At 35.9% G+C, this 17,067-nt stretch overlaps 1 protein-coding gene across 2 annotated transcripts; it reads left to right on the top strand.

The window, feature by feature from the left end:
- Positions 1 to 8,890: 8,890 nt before the first annotated feature.
- Positions 8,891 to 14,428, top strand: LOC137736827 (PTI1-like tyrosine-protein kinase 2). Of its 2 annotated transcripts, none has more exons than XM_068476106.1 (8): positions 8,891 to 9,264; positions 10,409 to 10,586; positions 11,849 to 12,102; positions 12,216 to 12,342; positions 12,450 to 12,723; positions 13,424 to 13,556; positions 13,661 to 13,744; positions 13,984 to 14,428. In XM_068476106.1, the coding sequence occupies exons 2-8, from the start codon at positions 10,493 to 10,495 to the stop codon at positions 14,101 to 14,103; spliced, it is 1,086 nt and encodes a 361-aa protein (XP_068332207.1). In that variant the 5' UTR covers positions 8,891 to 9,264; positions 10,409 to 10,492; the 3' UTR covers positions 14,104 to 14,428. The 2 variants fall into 2 exon arrangements, with proteins under 2 accessions (XP_068332207.1, XP_068332206.1); XM_068476105.1 differs by lacking the exon at positions 8,891 to 9,264 and adding an exon at positions 9,305 to 9,637.
- Positions 14,429 to 17,067: the final 2,639 nt, after the last annotated feature.

The following is a 17,067-nucleotide window of genomic DNA, read 5'->3' as shown; positions in this document are numbered from 1 at the left end:
GATTTGGACGAATTCTAACTTTAACTTGACTCAACACACTTAAAAACACAATTTGGAAAGATTCTAACTAATTCGACACAACAAATTAAAGGGGATTGGGTTTTTGACGAATTTAAAGTAAAAACAAGTAACTTAAAGACTTAAACAAAGTTTGGTACGAAATTGGGTGAATGGATGGGTGATAAGCTAGCTAGAGGGTCCTTCTCCACACATGACACACTTGCATACAAATTGATTTCTAGTTGCTTTTTCAATAAACCATGAACCTCAACACCCCAGATTAACCGTGACATCACTAATTAACCCTCAAATTTTCCTTAAGTCATTGAATTGGATGGACAATGCATCGGCAACCAAATTAGTCATTGAATTGGATGGACAATGCATCGGCAACCAAATTATTCTTCCCAATTTCCCTACATGAACTGCATAATAAAGACACAAGCAAAGATCATTAAGCTTTGTGAAAATCATAAGCATTGACAAGGCATTCATAACTATGACATCATGATACTCATGCTAGGAATTTAACTTAACATGATTGTGAAATGGCTGCGGCACAAGGGTGTGGAATGGGCTGAATTTGGGTTATGGTGTACTATGGTGAAGGATTGATGAATGGCAGGGAAGTATGATGGATGATAGGGTGCGGAATTGTGTATGGATGATGGTTGAATGGTTGGTGCGGCTGTGAGTGTGGAGAGAATGGATCAATGCATCAGAATTGTGTATATGATTTATGGATGTGTGAATGGGTGCGGCACAAGGTGAATAATTTAGGGAAAAGATCATGGCTTTAATTAAATATTTTAGGAAAGATTTAGACCCCAAATCCTCAAGGAAAAAGGGTAATTAAAGTCAGAATCCCATAGGAAAAGGGATAGGAAGTTATCCCTCTTTGGCTGGGATTAAGGCTTCTAGAACTTATATTTAAGTGTTCTAAATTAATTAGGGACCTCTTTGGCAGCTGGAACTTAGATAGGAAAAGATTAGGAAAGCAAAGTCAAAATAAGGAAGTTTGACTCATGTTTCCTTCTTTGTGGTTGATTCCTTTTCTTCCAAGTCTTGAATTAATTTCTTCCATCCCTTTAGCAAATTCCTAGCCTCCTTTGGTCTTCAATTTCATCCATCCACCTTGCTTCAAGCATGTACTAACCATTCCAAGCCCAAAACTGCTCCAAAATGCTCCAAATTGCACTTTCTTGCCACTTTAGCCAATTAGACCTACAAACACACGAAAATAGCTCAAAATACTAAAATAACTAGGAACTAACAACATAAATGTAGGAAAACAAGCTAACTAAGTCGCATAAATATGCTCCTATCAGTAACTCGATCCGAAAGATCCGCATCTCAGATTTCCAATCCGTAACTTCAAAAGATCCACAATACACTTCTAGAATAAGATACTAAAATTTCATTACGATCCAATAGTTGGATCTCCGCCAATTGCAAATTCATGTGGTGGTTAACGTTTTATTTTACGAACTTACAAATCCAATTTTGGAAGATCCGTATGTCAAATTCCCAATCCGTAAGTTCTTATGGTCCTTAAATATTACGTACTATAATATATTAAAGTTTAGTGATGATCGAACGGTCGGATCATCGATTGCTATACTATTCAAGTGGCGGACCTTAATGAAATTTCGTCGGATTTTGCAAATTTTGTAGATTTCCTTGGCAATCTTTCAAACTCCATATCTCACTTATTTCTCAACCAAATTTGACCTATAATATACCAAATTGAAGCTAGAGAAGTGTAGAACAAAATTATACCTGCTTGGAGTCCAAATGGTCGCCGGAGATGGCCATAAAAGGGCCTGAAAGATGGCTGTCCGCGGGAAAACAGGGGAATTCGCCAAAATTTCTGGGCAACCTCCAACGTCCATAATTTTGTCAATACTCAACGAAATTAAGTGATTCAAAAACGAAAATCATAGTCCTCGATGAGACGAAGAGATTAGTACCTTGTATGATGGCTATCTTGTTGGATAGTTGACCATTTGTAATTAGTTTAGTTACCTATTTGAGTCCTTATAATCAAATTGTAATTAGGTTATTTGATTTTTATTTCTTTCCTTGTAAATCACTCTTGTACATTATGTATTTTCCACCTCACCAGATTTATGGCGTTGTGCTTTTCATCGACACGAGAGCTTCTCGTGCTGATAACGTGGTGTGAAATTGAGGATACGTTTGCAGTGGAATATAAAGTAAATAAGACACAATATTTACAAGGTTCGGCAAGTGCACGTACATCTTGAGGGCAGCAATAGTGTTTTCTCTCATTATCGGAAATAATAGGAGTGCAAAGATAACCTTACTATTTTTTTTCTTTATCTCTCTAGCCTTTCTTTTGTCTTCTCTCTATCATTGGTGTAGCTTACATGAATTTCTCTATTTTTGTGTTGTGTTCTTCAATGATGCAAATATCTCTTTATGTAGAGGTTTTCAATCTTCTTTGGTCATATTTGGTTGGCTATGCTTTTCAACCTAACAACTTACCAAGATATTTTCCTTGAGAACATTTTAAACCTACGGTCATATTTGGTTGCTCATTATTATGGGGCATTCACACCTCGATTCACAACATTTATGTTATTTTCTTTTGTAATATTAACAGGTTACTTATTAAACAAGGTGGAAAATAACAATTTCAAAGAAATATATTGTGGGTCTCAGGATACACGGTGAGCGTATGGAAATCACGCAAATTTTTGTTTTTTCCTTAGTAGATATATGTTGTCCATAGTAAATGTAGAAAAAGGCTACAAATAGACAATCAGCATAGTGGAAATCACGCAAGTTGCATCCCTCAAGGTTTGTGTTTCTAACCCACGTGCATGCTTTGTTTTGAAAATTTATATGTTATATATAGTAAATGTAGAAAAAGATTACAAATAGACAATCATCATAGTGGAAATCACGCAAGTTGCATCCCTCAAGGTTTGTGTTTTGAACCCCCGTGTATGCTTTGTTTTGAAAATTGAGTCATTCCATGTACATTTAAGAGGGACATGTTGCAGTCCTAATTGGGTTAGGAATGTGATTGTGTAAATCCTATTAGGATTTTATAATATTGTTTAGATACTGTCATGATTCAGTTGTAACACGTAAAGGGGAAGGTCATAGTCCTAATTAGGTTAGGATTGTGATTGTGTAAATCATATTGAGATTTTGTAATATCTTTTAGGTAGTGTCGTGATTCAATTGTAATACCTCAAGGGTACGAAATTTATCTGCCTTACTACTATAAATAAAGGAACAAGGAACAATGAGGGTGAGATAACACACCATAGATTGCACCACATTCTATCTCTCCTTATCGCCGTACCTCTCTCTCCATATCTATAATTCTTTAGTTATATACGTCTACAACATGTTATCAACATGATCTTGCCTAACTCTAAGGAACTGAAGGTTCTTGGAGGAGGTTCTTCAACAAATCCAAAGGCTCAATTTTATTTTCTGCCAATCAGGTTCTCCTAAAACACATTTTATGAGTCCATACTTGGATGAAAACATTCCTCATGATGCATAAACCCCAAGTTTATTATTTCATAATTTTACTATTATATATATATATATATATATATTATATTGCATATATTGGTCAATATATATAAGCATGTTCATGCAAACACAATTGATATTTGCATATCTTGATGAAATTGTATGTGGAATTTTGTGAGGCAAAGAAACCAAAAGAAAGTAGAAGCATGAATTAGGGTTCTGAAAACCCAGGAAAACCAAAAATATAGTAGCAGTCGAGTCGCAACCTAAAGTAATGTTGTCATCGAGCCCTTGAGGTAGGCTGAGCTTGAAGCTCAGGCCTCCAATCTTAAACGACGTTGTTCTGGACGAAGGTAGCAGCCCTCTGTAATTTGCTGCATGGGCTACAGACGAGACTTGCAAGCCTGGGTCCCCTCTGCTGGGCTTGACGCCTTCAACCTGCTTTCAGCAGTGTGCAACTTGCTAGGCTTGCCCCCTTGTCAAACCATGATTATCTAGGGTTGAAGTAAGGTGGATCAAAATACGCTTGCCTTATAAGTTTTATCATGGACTCAACAGCTTCTGTTACGATTTTGACTAGATAGATCTGTAATGCCACCATCATCCTGTTCCCGAATCAGTAGGCGAATTTAGACGACTTCGCTGAGATTGACCATGCTTTTCCGCAAGATTCGGGAACCCAATCTAGCAAGGAATCAACAGGTTTCCTATAATCTTGGTGTCCTTACAATTTAAGTATTTTAAGGATTATATTTGTTAGTCATAATTCCTTTGGTGATTCGTGTGGTGATCAGAATGATAATGGGATTAGTATGCAAATATAGGTGAGGTGATACAAATTGATGTTTTGATCATGATGGTTTGTATAAGAAATAAGGTTGTGTGAGATAAAACTATGTGCATCATCTTAGGACTTGATGTGATAATGCAGAAAGAGTATTGCAATTTGTTTTGCATATGTTTACATGATTGTATTTGGACATACAACTTGAAAAAATTGGGTCTTTTGGTTGGAGTATGGAATATCATTTAAGAATCATGTGATCTTTTATTTGAAATTAGTTAGCGTGGAATGATTGGTATTATCAGGAGGAGCTGCATGGCTAAGCAATTTGATCTTACTAGTATGAGACCTTCTGCAATGTGGGAAGCCCCTTCAACTCAATAAACAACTAAACGCTCTACCCGAAAACTCTCACTTTACATGAAAACCTTCTCACACACTTAAGAAAAACACTAATTATACTGACCCTCTCGTCAACACATCTTCTTCACTTTGGATAAGTAAACAACATTATGTTAACAATTGGCGGCACCTTCAGTTTGGATAAGTAAACAACACTGTCCCCGTAGAATCGAACAACATAGGAGACCTTTAGTTTGAACAAGTAAAAATCACTACTTCTAAGTTAGTTGATTACTTATCTAAGTCTCGGCAGGCGAATAATTCTTAAACCTTTGCCTAAAGAGGTCACTTCATTAGCTTCCCAGTGAAGTGAAGTCTTCCATGATTGGTTACTGTTAGGTGCATTTTGCAGTTCAGCATTCAGATGGTTGAACCACGTTCATCATAAAAATGAACATATCCAGTTAACTAGCTAACCTTGTCTTTAGGTTCTAGAACAAGGTCGAGATACATTCCTTCCTCGGTTGTAGTCTCTCAAGCGCAGAAGTCAACAATGCATTCAACACCACCATCACCACATCTATTCTACTTGCCTGATAGAGCTCAGTCGCGAGTTGGCACACCCACATTCACATGCAGGACACAGTTAGCTCATAGTTACTCGGCCTATGCGCCACGTTTGCTTTGTAATTTTTAGAGTCAATAAATTGTCCAATTATTGTAACAAGGTGGTTGGTATATTATTCTAGAAGAAGTGCCACTCAACTATGAGCACCTTATTGAGACATAAATTGTCTTTACGTTTTTCTAATCCATATTCATTTGGGTTGCACTTTCGCTCACCACTATAATGCTCACCTTCTTACTTATTATCATTGGATGAATTTTGAAATTTGTGTCTATTCACTACATAGATCTTGAATTTTAAACTCATCCAATAATGATAAATAGGGTGATGAACATCGCCATCATTTGAGAGTGGTGAGCAAAAATATTCTCATTCATGTGCATGTTATCCAATGATAATAAATAGGGTGATAAAAATCGCCATCATTTGAGAGTGGTGAGAAAAAATATTCTCATTCATGTGCATGTTAACATCGTATTTACCTATGAGTATGCATTAAATTTATGTATTTACTAGCAAGACAATATATGAATTCTATATGTGATTAATATAGCAATTAGACCCAACACATCTATCATCAACTTCAGATTCCAAAATGAGGACTTACCCCAATTTCAACTACCAATGTTGTACGAAAATTTTTGTGGTATCTAATTTATTATCTAGACTTTTCATGTGCACATATAAATAACATTATTAGTCATGGTTTGTTTCAAAGAGTTTTATTTAACTTTTTCTCAACTTGGTATGTTTTTTCAAATCCTCTAGCTTGATTTTTCTTAATTTCATATTCATAAAAAAGTACTCTTGAATTATAATTTAGTTTGATTTATTTGGTAAGAAAATTTCATTCATGGTTATTAAGAAAAAAAAAAGTACAATTGCAAGCTAAAGAGCAAATGAGATATCAAATCCTAGGTAGAATATCACTGTACATATTTGACATCAAAAGTCTATGTAACCGAAATGTTATTTGCTAACTAGATTTGAAGGCTTTGTGATTATGAGTCAAATTTGACGTCAAGGTCAAAATTAATTTTAATGGTGGTCCCTTATTCCATTAAACATTTTAACCAATAAAAATTTTGTTTCAACATTTTTTTTAATAATTATAATCATTTAAAGCTCAATTTAAATAAGAAAATAACAATTCGTTTGAAAAAGTTGAAAATTTAATGTAAGACTTCAAATTACTATATCAACCATCAATTGTAATTTAACTCAATCTCAGTTGGGCATCTAATTATGCGAAATTGCCACAACATGAATAGGTATCAAATACCCTCAAGCACTAAGATATTCTCCCACTTACTTTCTCCTTTTTCCCACCGTACTATTTTTCCTTCACCATCAAAATACCCCTAACATAATTACATTATCTCATGGAGTAAATATATCATACTTTTTTTTAATGATAAAACTTTGCTTGTTTACGAGGCAAAATAAATATCCAAAACAAAGATTTAGTATTTTGTATTACAATCTAGTTGTATTTCTGTTCATTTGTAAGTGAGATATTTTAAGTTATATTCTTGCCAAAGGCGAATTTGAACCATATTATTGTTAACTTATTGTGAGGCTAAATTCATCCTCCTCCATTTAGTGAAAAAAAATATCGTTTATTTGAAAAAATAAAAAGGCTTTTTGGCCACAATGGTCATTGAGATTTGCATAACTCCTTACTTTGATCCCTGAGATTTTAAATCAATATAAGTGGTCTCTGAGATTGTCCACCATTAATCATTTTGGTCATTCGGTGAAAAATTATGTTAAGGACAAACTTAAGGACCAAAATGATTGATTGTGGATAAACTCAAGGACCAATTCTATATATTTCAAATCTCATGGACCAAATTAAAGAATTATACAAATTTCAGAGACAATTTTGGCTAAAAAGCCAAATAAAAAATAGAGAATTTTAACGAAATACTCATGGTACTGTTCACTTTTAACGAAAAAAATATTTTTACTCTACTATTCACTTACAACATCGTTTTGTCATTTTGATTAAAACTCAAAGTTTTTAAGTTTTTTTCATTAGTTTTCCTGAAAACCAAAGATCTATTTGTGTATGTGATAGGAGCATATTTATGCGAATTTGTTAGTTTGTTTCATTGCATTTTAATTTCTATTTGTTATACTGATTTAAGCTATTTTTCGTGTGTTTTTTGTCTAATTGGCAAAGATGACAATAAATGGCTAAATGGAACAATTTGAAGCAATTTTGGACTTGGATTGGATAACATGCGTAGGGAGCACTTTGGATGGACGTTTTTGGTGTTTAAATAATGCTAGAAATGTGCTACAATCGGGAGAAATTAAGAGTGAGGCTTGGGAGACAAGGAATTAGAAATTAAAGGGAAACCCTATCCAACCTTATCCTTAACAAACCTTATCTAATCTTATCCTATCCTTATTCTATCTTACCTTATCTCCAGTTGTAAGGGGGATTCCTTATCACATTCAACCACTTCTAATCTGATTTAAGGAGTCCTAAAACACTGCAAACAACTCAATCCTTTTCCACCACAAAGTAGGCCGTGCCCTAGCCCTATAAATACAAGTTATTGCCGCAGCTTTCAGGGGAAAAAAAAAGGACAGAAAAAAATAGAGAGAAATAGAGGTGTGTCGCAGCCTTGGGAGGAAAGGAGGAGCCAAATCTGCCATCTAGGAGAGGGGGTGCTGAATCTGCTATTGCTAGAGCTTTTCTGGGTTCTTTCTATCCTTAGTTTTAGTTTCAATGTATAAATTAGATTGTTTTTATTTAGTTATGACGAATATGTGTAACTAAATTCCTTTTTAGCTAGAGGTGAATTCGAAGCCATGAACATATGTTTTTAATGAATTGATTACATCCAGTTATTGTTTCATAAAAAATGAATGCGATTTACTTATTTGTTTTATTAAGAACTTGTTCTTGTGTGTTGATTAAGGGTGCACACTTAGTTTGCATGCAGGGATTTGATGTTAGAATATAAGGGAATTTCACCTAGTCGTTATGAACTTATATTCACAAGCAGTAAAAGTCACTAGTCATGATTGCGTTAAGTAAATTTCTGGCAGGAGTATCATGCAGTTCATAATTATGAATGCCTTGTAAATGCTTATGATTTTCACAGAACTTAATGATCTTTGATATGTATTTCTACCATGTTATTCATATAGGGAACTTGATAAGAATAATTTGATTGCGTCGCTGAGTCCAATTCAATGAAATTACGAAAGTCTGAGAGTTAATTAGTGTTGTTCACGAATAATTTGGAGCATTGTCATTCATGGTTTAGAGGAATAATAACTGGAAATCGATTTGCATGCATATGTTTCATGTGTGGAGAAGAATCTTCTAGCTAGCCTTTCACCCAATTTTCGTCCAAATTCACTTTGTTTCTGCAATTTAGTTGTTTCAGTGCAAGATTCGTCTAAAAACACCCCTTAGTTCTTATTTGTGTTAGTTTCGCCTAGTTTACAGTTTTTTAGTCCAGTTTGTGTTGATTAGAATCCTTTCTAATCCCCGGATAGAACGATCCTTATTTATTAATACTACAATTGCATTAAAAAGGTTTAATTTGTGTGTTAGCTTCTACCACATCATCGGTATGTTACTAGAGAGGGAAAACGAAACAAACTAACTCAGACAGAGAGGGGGAGAGAGAGAGAGAGAGGGGACAAAATTTACCAGAAATAAATGAAAGAAAATAGGATGGGAGGATACCTATGATCTCCCTGTCCGTCGCCAATTTGTTGATTTGCCTCGCCAGTCGGCCACCCCGCGTTGCCTCTCTGTCTCTCTCTCTCTCTCTCTCTCTCTCTCTCTCTCAACAACGACTCAAAAAACGAACCCAACCTCTCAAGTATCCCACCCTCCCGAAAGCAACAGCCTAAGCCCCTTTCAAATCCTACCTGTCCCCTTTACCCTCACAAACCCTAAAAGAGGTAGGAGAGAGAGAATCGCAGCAGAGAGAGATATATAGAGAGAGAGAAAGCGAAGCAAGAGGTAGTCGTTTTCATCCGTATATATTTTTAATTTCTCTTGTCTTTGCATTGTTCTTTATTGCCTGTGAATACCATTTCGATCTGTGTGCTAAGTTTGATTTCCTAATCTAAATTTCATCCCCAATTCGACCTATCCCAAGTTTCCAAATCCCACAGCTCGATTCATTTCAATTCCTTTTTTTGTAATTGTTCTTGTATTGAATCGGTTTGTCAATTCTGAGGTTCTTTGGTTAATTTGGAGAATTGGGATTGAATCATTTCTGGGTTTCTTGTTTTTGTTCTGCAATCGATTGATTTTGGTTTGATCGTTAAATTTTGAATTTTGTGTTTTAATCTTAATGGACGCTGCTGATTGCCGTCGCCGTGGTTTGGTGGTAAGATTAATGGGTTGCTTTTATTTTGTTTGATTGATGATGCGAGGTACAATTCCTAATTGTGTTGGTTTGTGTTTAATTTAAGGATGAATTGGATTTGATTTCTCGTTATTGTTGATGTTCTTTCAATTCAATTGATTGTTGCTATTTTGAATGTTTATATATCATTTGATCGTGCATTGGAATTGCATGCTTATATAATAGCTCTAGTTTATGTGCAAATGCAATGCAGTGTTCATTTTCTTAATGATCAATATCTTCATTCTTGTGTCTGCTACTTTAAAGTCTTAACATTTTGGTTCTGAAGGCTATTTTTTTGTGTGCTGATTAAATGTTTCCATCACTTGTATTTGTCTCCTTCTGATTTTAATTCCAACAACTTTTTTTTTTGTGATATTTTGGTAAGCATTAATGTTCCTTCATAGAATTATAAGTTTCTCCTGTTAAAAAAAAAAAATTGAAAAAAAGGAAAAATTATTTCTGTAATGGCTGTGACAAATTGCCTCTTACTTTACCCAATTGTGTGGGTCTATGTAGTCTTAAACTTCATTGGCGCTTGGGTTGACTTGTTTAATAGGAGACATAGTGAAACCCATAAGCAAAAGCCTAAGATGGCTGGAACTGCTTTATAATCTTTGTTGTAATCTCTCCTTGAACACTTCACTATGATGCCAACAGAAATGTTTCAATTATGAGAGCTTTTTCTCATTTTAGATTGTAATTACTATGTGATGATGCTGAATCCACTCATATTACTGTGGCACAATGCAGGCACATGCTCCCCCCCCTGGTTACTTTGTACGATTGGAGGATACAAGTGCTGAGGACGATTTATACTTGAGGAAGAAAGTCAGGATGCGCAGGTGGCTCTGTTGTACTTGTCACGTCGAAGAGTCTTATCCATCAAACGAAAATGAACACCTGAAGAGCCCAAAGCACTATGCAGATGGTACATTTTCTGACTTTCCATAAGCAGATTTGCATGTAATTTAAAAAAGGAAATCATTTTAGTGACCTAAGGTTTTAGTTCTTGAAGTTTCTAGTGATTTAGAATCATGGTTAAAGTTCTAAATTTTAAGTTCAAGGTAATTCCTTGGGATGTCATTTTCTTAATTTACTCTCCGCTTCCATTAGGCAACTGCCATTATGCCAGTGACAACAACATTCTTGAAAACGTCACTATTCCATTGCCACGTTTATTATATGACCTTTGCCACGTCAGGCATTTCTACCACTATCCATATTTGTCACCAGTTTCTGAACACACTCAGTTATGAATTTAACTCCAAACAGAAATTTTTGTTCTATGGATCTCAGCTTTCGAGCATAAGTAGGCAGATATAATATCATGGATTAAATGAAGCTTGTGAAGCTGTTACAGATCACCTAAAGGTATATTGGTTGGATAAGTGTCTTGCATGCCTGTCCATTCAGGTGTATCTGTGGATTTTTCCTCGTCAAGCAAGTTTTGGGGCCTGTTTATAAGTGTTCTTAGGATGGCTAAAACTGCTTTTGATTACAAAAGAACCATGGTTTTTTATTAAAAATTCAATGGGTATCTAATAAAAGCTCTTTCAGTAAAAGCACTTACAGGAGTGCAGTCTAGAGAAGCATTTCCAAAGGGGCCCTTATTTAACTAGCTTCGTGAAGGAGAATCTGAGGAGTTATTGATGTTCCATTTTAAGATGGATCCTTCGAATATCTTCTTGTATGAGAAATTTTTATATTTAGAAATTTTTGAAATAAGTTCAATATTTTAATTGTTTTTTTTAACTGCTAGGAAAGTAATGGAACAAATGGAAGGGTCTCTTTATTTAACATATGATTCTTTTCTATTTCTATTTTATATAACTTGTTTTCTATGATCTTTTATAATGGTCTAACATATGCATGAGCATGAGTTAAAGAGTATGAACGTATTTTATTATTATTTGTAGTTTAATTTTGAAGCTACTGTTGAATTACTGAAAAAAAATTCAATAGAAGGACATGCCTTATAAAACATATGGTTATCTTTAGAAAAATATTGTAACTTGATTTCTATTAATTTCCGTAATTGTTTAAAGTTTTTACTAGTTTGTAGGGTCCTTATTTTATTTCTTTCGTTATTTAAATATTAGTGGATCATTCGGAATCTTTCATTTTCTTTCTCGTTTTGTGTGTTTCCTTTAACTTTTCACTTACTTTTCTTCATCATTCCTGCATGTTTAGGGAACCAAAAGGGATCTAAGGTGTCAGCTCCTGTAAAATCTGAAGTACAGAAGGCTGCTCCACCTATTGAAGTGCCTCAATTATCTGTGGAGGAGCTAAAAGAGAAGACTGACAATTTTGGATCCAAATCATTGATCGGTGAAGGTTCGTATGGGAGAGTATATTATGCAAGCTTGAATGATGGTAAAGCTGTGGCCGTGAAGAAGCTTGATGTTGCCTCTGAACCTGAGACAAATGTTGAGTTTTTGACCCAGGTCTGTCTGCAACTCTGTCATTTGAAGTATACTTGTATCGCAATTTAGTTATGTGATATGTGACTACTTGTTTCTTACCGTATCTAACTGCATCTTGACATATTTTACTAAAGGTTTCCATGGTTTCAAGACTGAAGCACGAAAATCTTGTTGAGTTGCTTGGTTACTGCGTTGATGGAAGTCTGCGTGTTTTGGCTTATGAGTTTGCAACCATGGGATCTCTACACGACATATTACATGGTTTGTAAAACCATCTTGCCTTTTTAATTTATAATTCATCTTCACTTGATTTGAATTTTTCTTGTAGAAACTAGAATACATTAATTTGAATGTAAGTGCAATTATAGGTAGAAAGGGAGTTCAAGGGGCTCAACCTGGCCCTACACTAGACTGGATGCAGCGGGTAAAAATTGCAGTTTATGCAGCTAGGGGGTTAGAATACTTACACGAGAAGGTTCAACCTGCTATCATACACAGAGATATAAGATCTAGCAATGTGCTTCTCTTTGAAGATTTTAAAGCCAAGATAGCAGATTTTAATCTGTCAAATCAGGCTCCTGATATGGCTGCTCGTCTTCATTCTACTCGAGTTTTGGGAACATTTGGTTATCATGCCCCAGAGTATGGCTCTGAAACCTTCACAATTATATGGTTATTTTCATATAATTTATGGTCCCTTGCTTTTTCCTTTTGTTGGGTTTGTTGTTTCAGTCTTTGTTTTCAAGTTTTCGCAGCATGCTGTTATGAGTGCATTTTAGTTTGGTCGACTGCTACTTCACTTTTATCTGAAAGCACTCCTTCCTCTTAATATTATTTTCTCTCTTGTTTTCTTGAGAAGAAGTTAAGTTTAATCAAAGAAAAGGAAAGTGCTATATATGGACAAGCAGTTCATAACTAAAGAGATGCAATAAGAACTTTTCAGATAACCTTTGCCACCACAATTAGTGGCAGTTTGGATGAATATTCTATAATCTTTAATTAGTATAGGATTGTGTTCGACGGGAACTGTGCCAGATCCAGACTGGTAGAGACATGTCCATGACTCAAATGCATATGATCATAGTTGCTCTCATTGGATCATATTATTATTGAGGAGTAGTTTAGGTAGTTGAATATCTTATATTTATTATATCAGAGGCATCAGTCAAGTAATTGCTTCCTCAAGAAATTGCTTTTTTTCTTCTTGCAGAAGCACCTTTAATAATATATCCTATTTCGAATCATCCCTATATCATTTACTTCAGTTTTCTTTTTCAGTCTTTGTGAAGTGTAAATAGTTAATAGATCAAAATTAATTTGAATTAGCAAAACTATTCCGCAGGTATGCAATGACTGGTCAATTGACACAGAAGAGTGACGTGTACAGCTTTGGAGTGGTTCTACTAGAACTACTGACTGGGAGGAAACCTGTTGATCATACAATGCCTCGTGGACAGCAGAGTCTTGTTACTTGGGCAAGTCTATATACTTGCTTTTCTTCGAACAACATTTCCTTTGATGCTTTACCAATTCTCTGTTGGACTTAATTTTACCTGACATTTAGCCTTTTTTTCTTTAGGCTACTCCAAGATTGAGCGAAGACAAAGTTAAACAATGTGTTGATCCAAAGCTAAAGGAGTATCCTCCTAAGGGTGTCGCTAAGGTTTCTCTCTCCCTCTTCTCTGAGCACACACGCTCTTTGTATCCTTCGTTCCTCCCCACGTCCATATACGCCTACACACAAACTCTCTCTAAGCACACACATTCCCACAACCATATGCACGCTCCACCTGCCTGCCCGAATGCATCTTACATGTTTAGTGGTGTGCTCGGTATTTTTTGGCTTTTTGCTTATTTATAGAATTAGCAACTGAATGTGCAGTTTTTGTTTTGTTGATGCAGCTGGCAGCTGTTGCAGCATTGTGTGTGCAATATGAAGCTGAGTTCCGGCCAAATATGAGCATTGTTGTGAAGGCTCTTCAACCGCTTCTGAAGCCACCAGCACCGGCTCCGGAGTCTTGAAGGAAAAAGCCCCGGTGAAATTTCCTTCTGCTGGAATTTTTGCATCCTTGAAACACAGCTTTCAACTGCCTGCTGCTCATTTCATCGTAAACTTCTATATATATTTTCTTGTTTTACTTTTCGTGTATGAGATTGGATGTGTAGGATTGATTTTGACCAGTTTCGTGTCATTGCTGAGTGCTGTATGTTGCAGGAACTATAGCGGTGTCTTATTTTGTTTGTCATAAGTTGACTCGGGGGTTGGGTTTTGAGGTGGATATATATATATATTTTTTTTTTTTGGAAACTAAGGTGGATATATATTTCACTGAATATTGTTTGCTTTCTTCGACTTGTGTATTATTGATGGGCTGTCGGGCGGTATGCTTTGTAATGGAAAATATAACTCTGCAAAATCTAGTATAGGGGCAACGTGATTGTGCATGGTCTCGACCTAGCCGGACGTTCCAGGTTACTTTTCTTTGGCACGGTTGGCACAAAAAATGCCATTTAAAAGAATTAGTGCAAGTGGTTATATTTTTCTTTTCTTTTTATTTAAAAGAAAACGAGCAAGCGTTTCTTTGAGGAGGTTAATCGTGTGAAAGCTTCCGAGGTTCCTTCTGGCACTTGAAACTTCCTTCCCTATCCAAATCCAGCAACCAATCCCAAAGTTACTTTCCAAGCTCACCAACGAGGAAGTTTGATTAGTACATGTTTTTCGGTTCTCAATTCTTTGTAGAATGTCTGTAAGATTGGATGCGGGAGTGGGATAAGTACATGTTTTTTGGAACACAAATGTGTGTAGAATGTCTTTAACATTTGATGTGGTTGTTGGATGATAACATAGTTTTTGGTTCTCAAATGTTCAAACAATGTTTAAGATTGCTTGTGAGAGTGGTGACATGTTTCTGTGTACTTGTCAGATTTTGTGTCAATGGTGACTATGAAAGACCTAACTAACAAGACTGCAGTAGACCAGACACAAATATTCATAACTACTCATAAATCAACACACAACGAAAATCGTCAAATGTCACACCCCATTACAAACTGAATAATTTCTAGCAACCACAACACAACCTTAATGTAGTTGTAGAAAAAGGCTAAGGATTTCGTCGAAATTTGGAACCAATTGGTTGTAAACCGTATACGAACTGAATATACCTACAACAGACTGTCATATATTTATCATGTCCATGCAGATTTTTGCTAGTGTAGATAATCTAATGACATCCAAATTCATCTATTATAAATACAAGCCAAGCACAATACAAGTCCCAACACTTACTTCGCAACCATGGAAACCATAGATTTTTGATGGAGTGAGGCTGATTCTGATAATCCGATCGATCAAATTGCACAAGCTTTCAAAAATTACTCATGGTCAATAACTGTGTGGCATCAATTGTGTCACGAACATGAGACCACATTGGTTGCGTTACAACAAAAGCTGAACAAGGTGCCGTACAAATCTGCCAACTACAAACGCCAAATACATAGCTGAAAGCGTATGATGAACTAGTCCTAAACGACAAAGCAGCTCCAACAAGAGTGTGTCTCTGCTTTGTTTGATGGGTTTGAGAAATTTTGTTTATATCTCCATCGTAACTACAAGAGATATGATTGGGCCACATTTTTCCCTTGCACGTGGAGGACATCATAAAAGATGGTGGTGATTACAAGGAGCACAAATGTACAAGTGGCTCACAAGCCACCCAAGGGTCCTTAGGACAAAATATTCCTTTTTATATATTTACTACTCATTTTCATGTACATTTTGCGTATTCTTTGAAGTATATCTCATGTCAAGCTTTTGTAAGTGACTCAAGTGTTATTGTCATAAACAAGAGAATGAATCCAGAAGGAAAGAGCACTCTACTACCTTAGTCGGACTTTCACTGGTACCGAACTAAACTACCCCTCGATGGATAATATGTGTCTTGCTCTTGTATTCGCCATCCAAAAACTAAGGCATTACATGCATGCATACACCATACACCTAATCGCATTGGCCGACCCCGTTAAGTATGTCATGTCGAAGCCAGTCTTGACAAGGCGATTGGTCAAATGGGCGTTGCTTCTTAATCAATATGAGGTCATTTACATCCCAGTAAAGGCCGTCAAAGGACAAGCTCTAGTAGACTTCTTAATAGACCACTTGATTTCTGATAGGAGCACATTTAGGCGACTTAGTTAGCTTGTTTGCTTACAATTATGTTGTTAGTTCATAGTTATTTTAGTATTTTAAGCTATTTTCGTGTGTTTGTAGGTCTATATGGCTAAAGTAGCAAGAAGGTGCATTTTGGAGCAAAATTGGACTTGGAATGGATAGCATATGCTTGGAGCAAAAGGAATGGATGAAATTGAAGACCTAAAGATGTTAGGATTCCTAATCAAAGAAGGATTCCTAATCAAAGAAGGATTCCTAGTCAAAGAAGGTTTCCTACTTGAAGTAGGAAAGTTAAGCCAAGGTTTCCTATTTTGGTTTGACCTTTCCTAATCCTAAAAGCCCCTAAGTTCCAGCAACATTGAGGACTCTTATGCATTTTAGGACACAAACTAAACCTTCCTTGCACCCTTATTGCCCTTGCCGTGCAAAGGGAGTGCTTATTCCCTATTTTGTGTCACAATATCACATTCCTCTTTCACCTTAGTTAATGCCGCACCTTACATCCCTATTCTATCTTAAATCCTTGTCTAATTTCAGCCTTAAATCACATTACTTTTCCTATCCTTCCTTGCCGCATATTCCTTCCCTTTTTCCCTTTGGATTTCTGATTTTAAGTCTCCTTTTCCTTATGGAATTGGGGTCTAAATCTTTCCTAAACTATGTAATAAGAGTTAAGATCCTTTCCCTCAAAGAAATAGCCTTTGCCGCACCCATTGAGAACCCTATTCACTCACTCACACAATTTGCCATCCTTCACACAATCCACCACCCTTTGCCGCAGCTATTCATCCATTCTCCACCACTCCCATACTTTC

Source organism: Pyrus communis, chromosome 6, assembly GCF_963583255.1.
Source record: "Pyrus communis chromosome 6, drPyrComm1.1, whole genome shotgun sequence".
NCBI lineage: Eukaryota > Viridiplantae > Streptophyta > Magnoliopsida > Rosales > Rosaceae > Pyrus > Pyrus communis.
This window is presented reverse-complemented; position numbering and strand designations above follow the sequence as displayed.

Bases quoted from the DNA above. Each gene is read 5' to 3' on its own strand.
- LOC137736827 (XM_068476105.1), top strand. From the start codon at position 9,602: ATGGACGCTGCTGATTGCCGTCGCCGTGGTTTGGTG. The intron at 10,587-11,848 runs GTACATTTTCTG...CTGCATGTTTAG, and splicing joins CCCAAAGCACTATGCAGATG to GGAACCAAAAGGGATCTAAG. The intron at 12,343-12,449 runs GTTTGTAAAACC...GTGCAATTATAG, and splicing joins TCTACACGACATATTACATG to GTAGAAAGGGAGTTCAAGGG.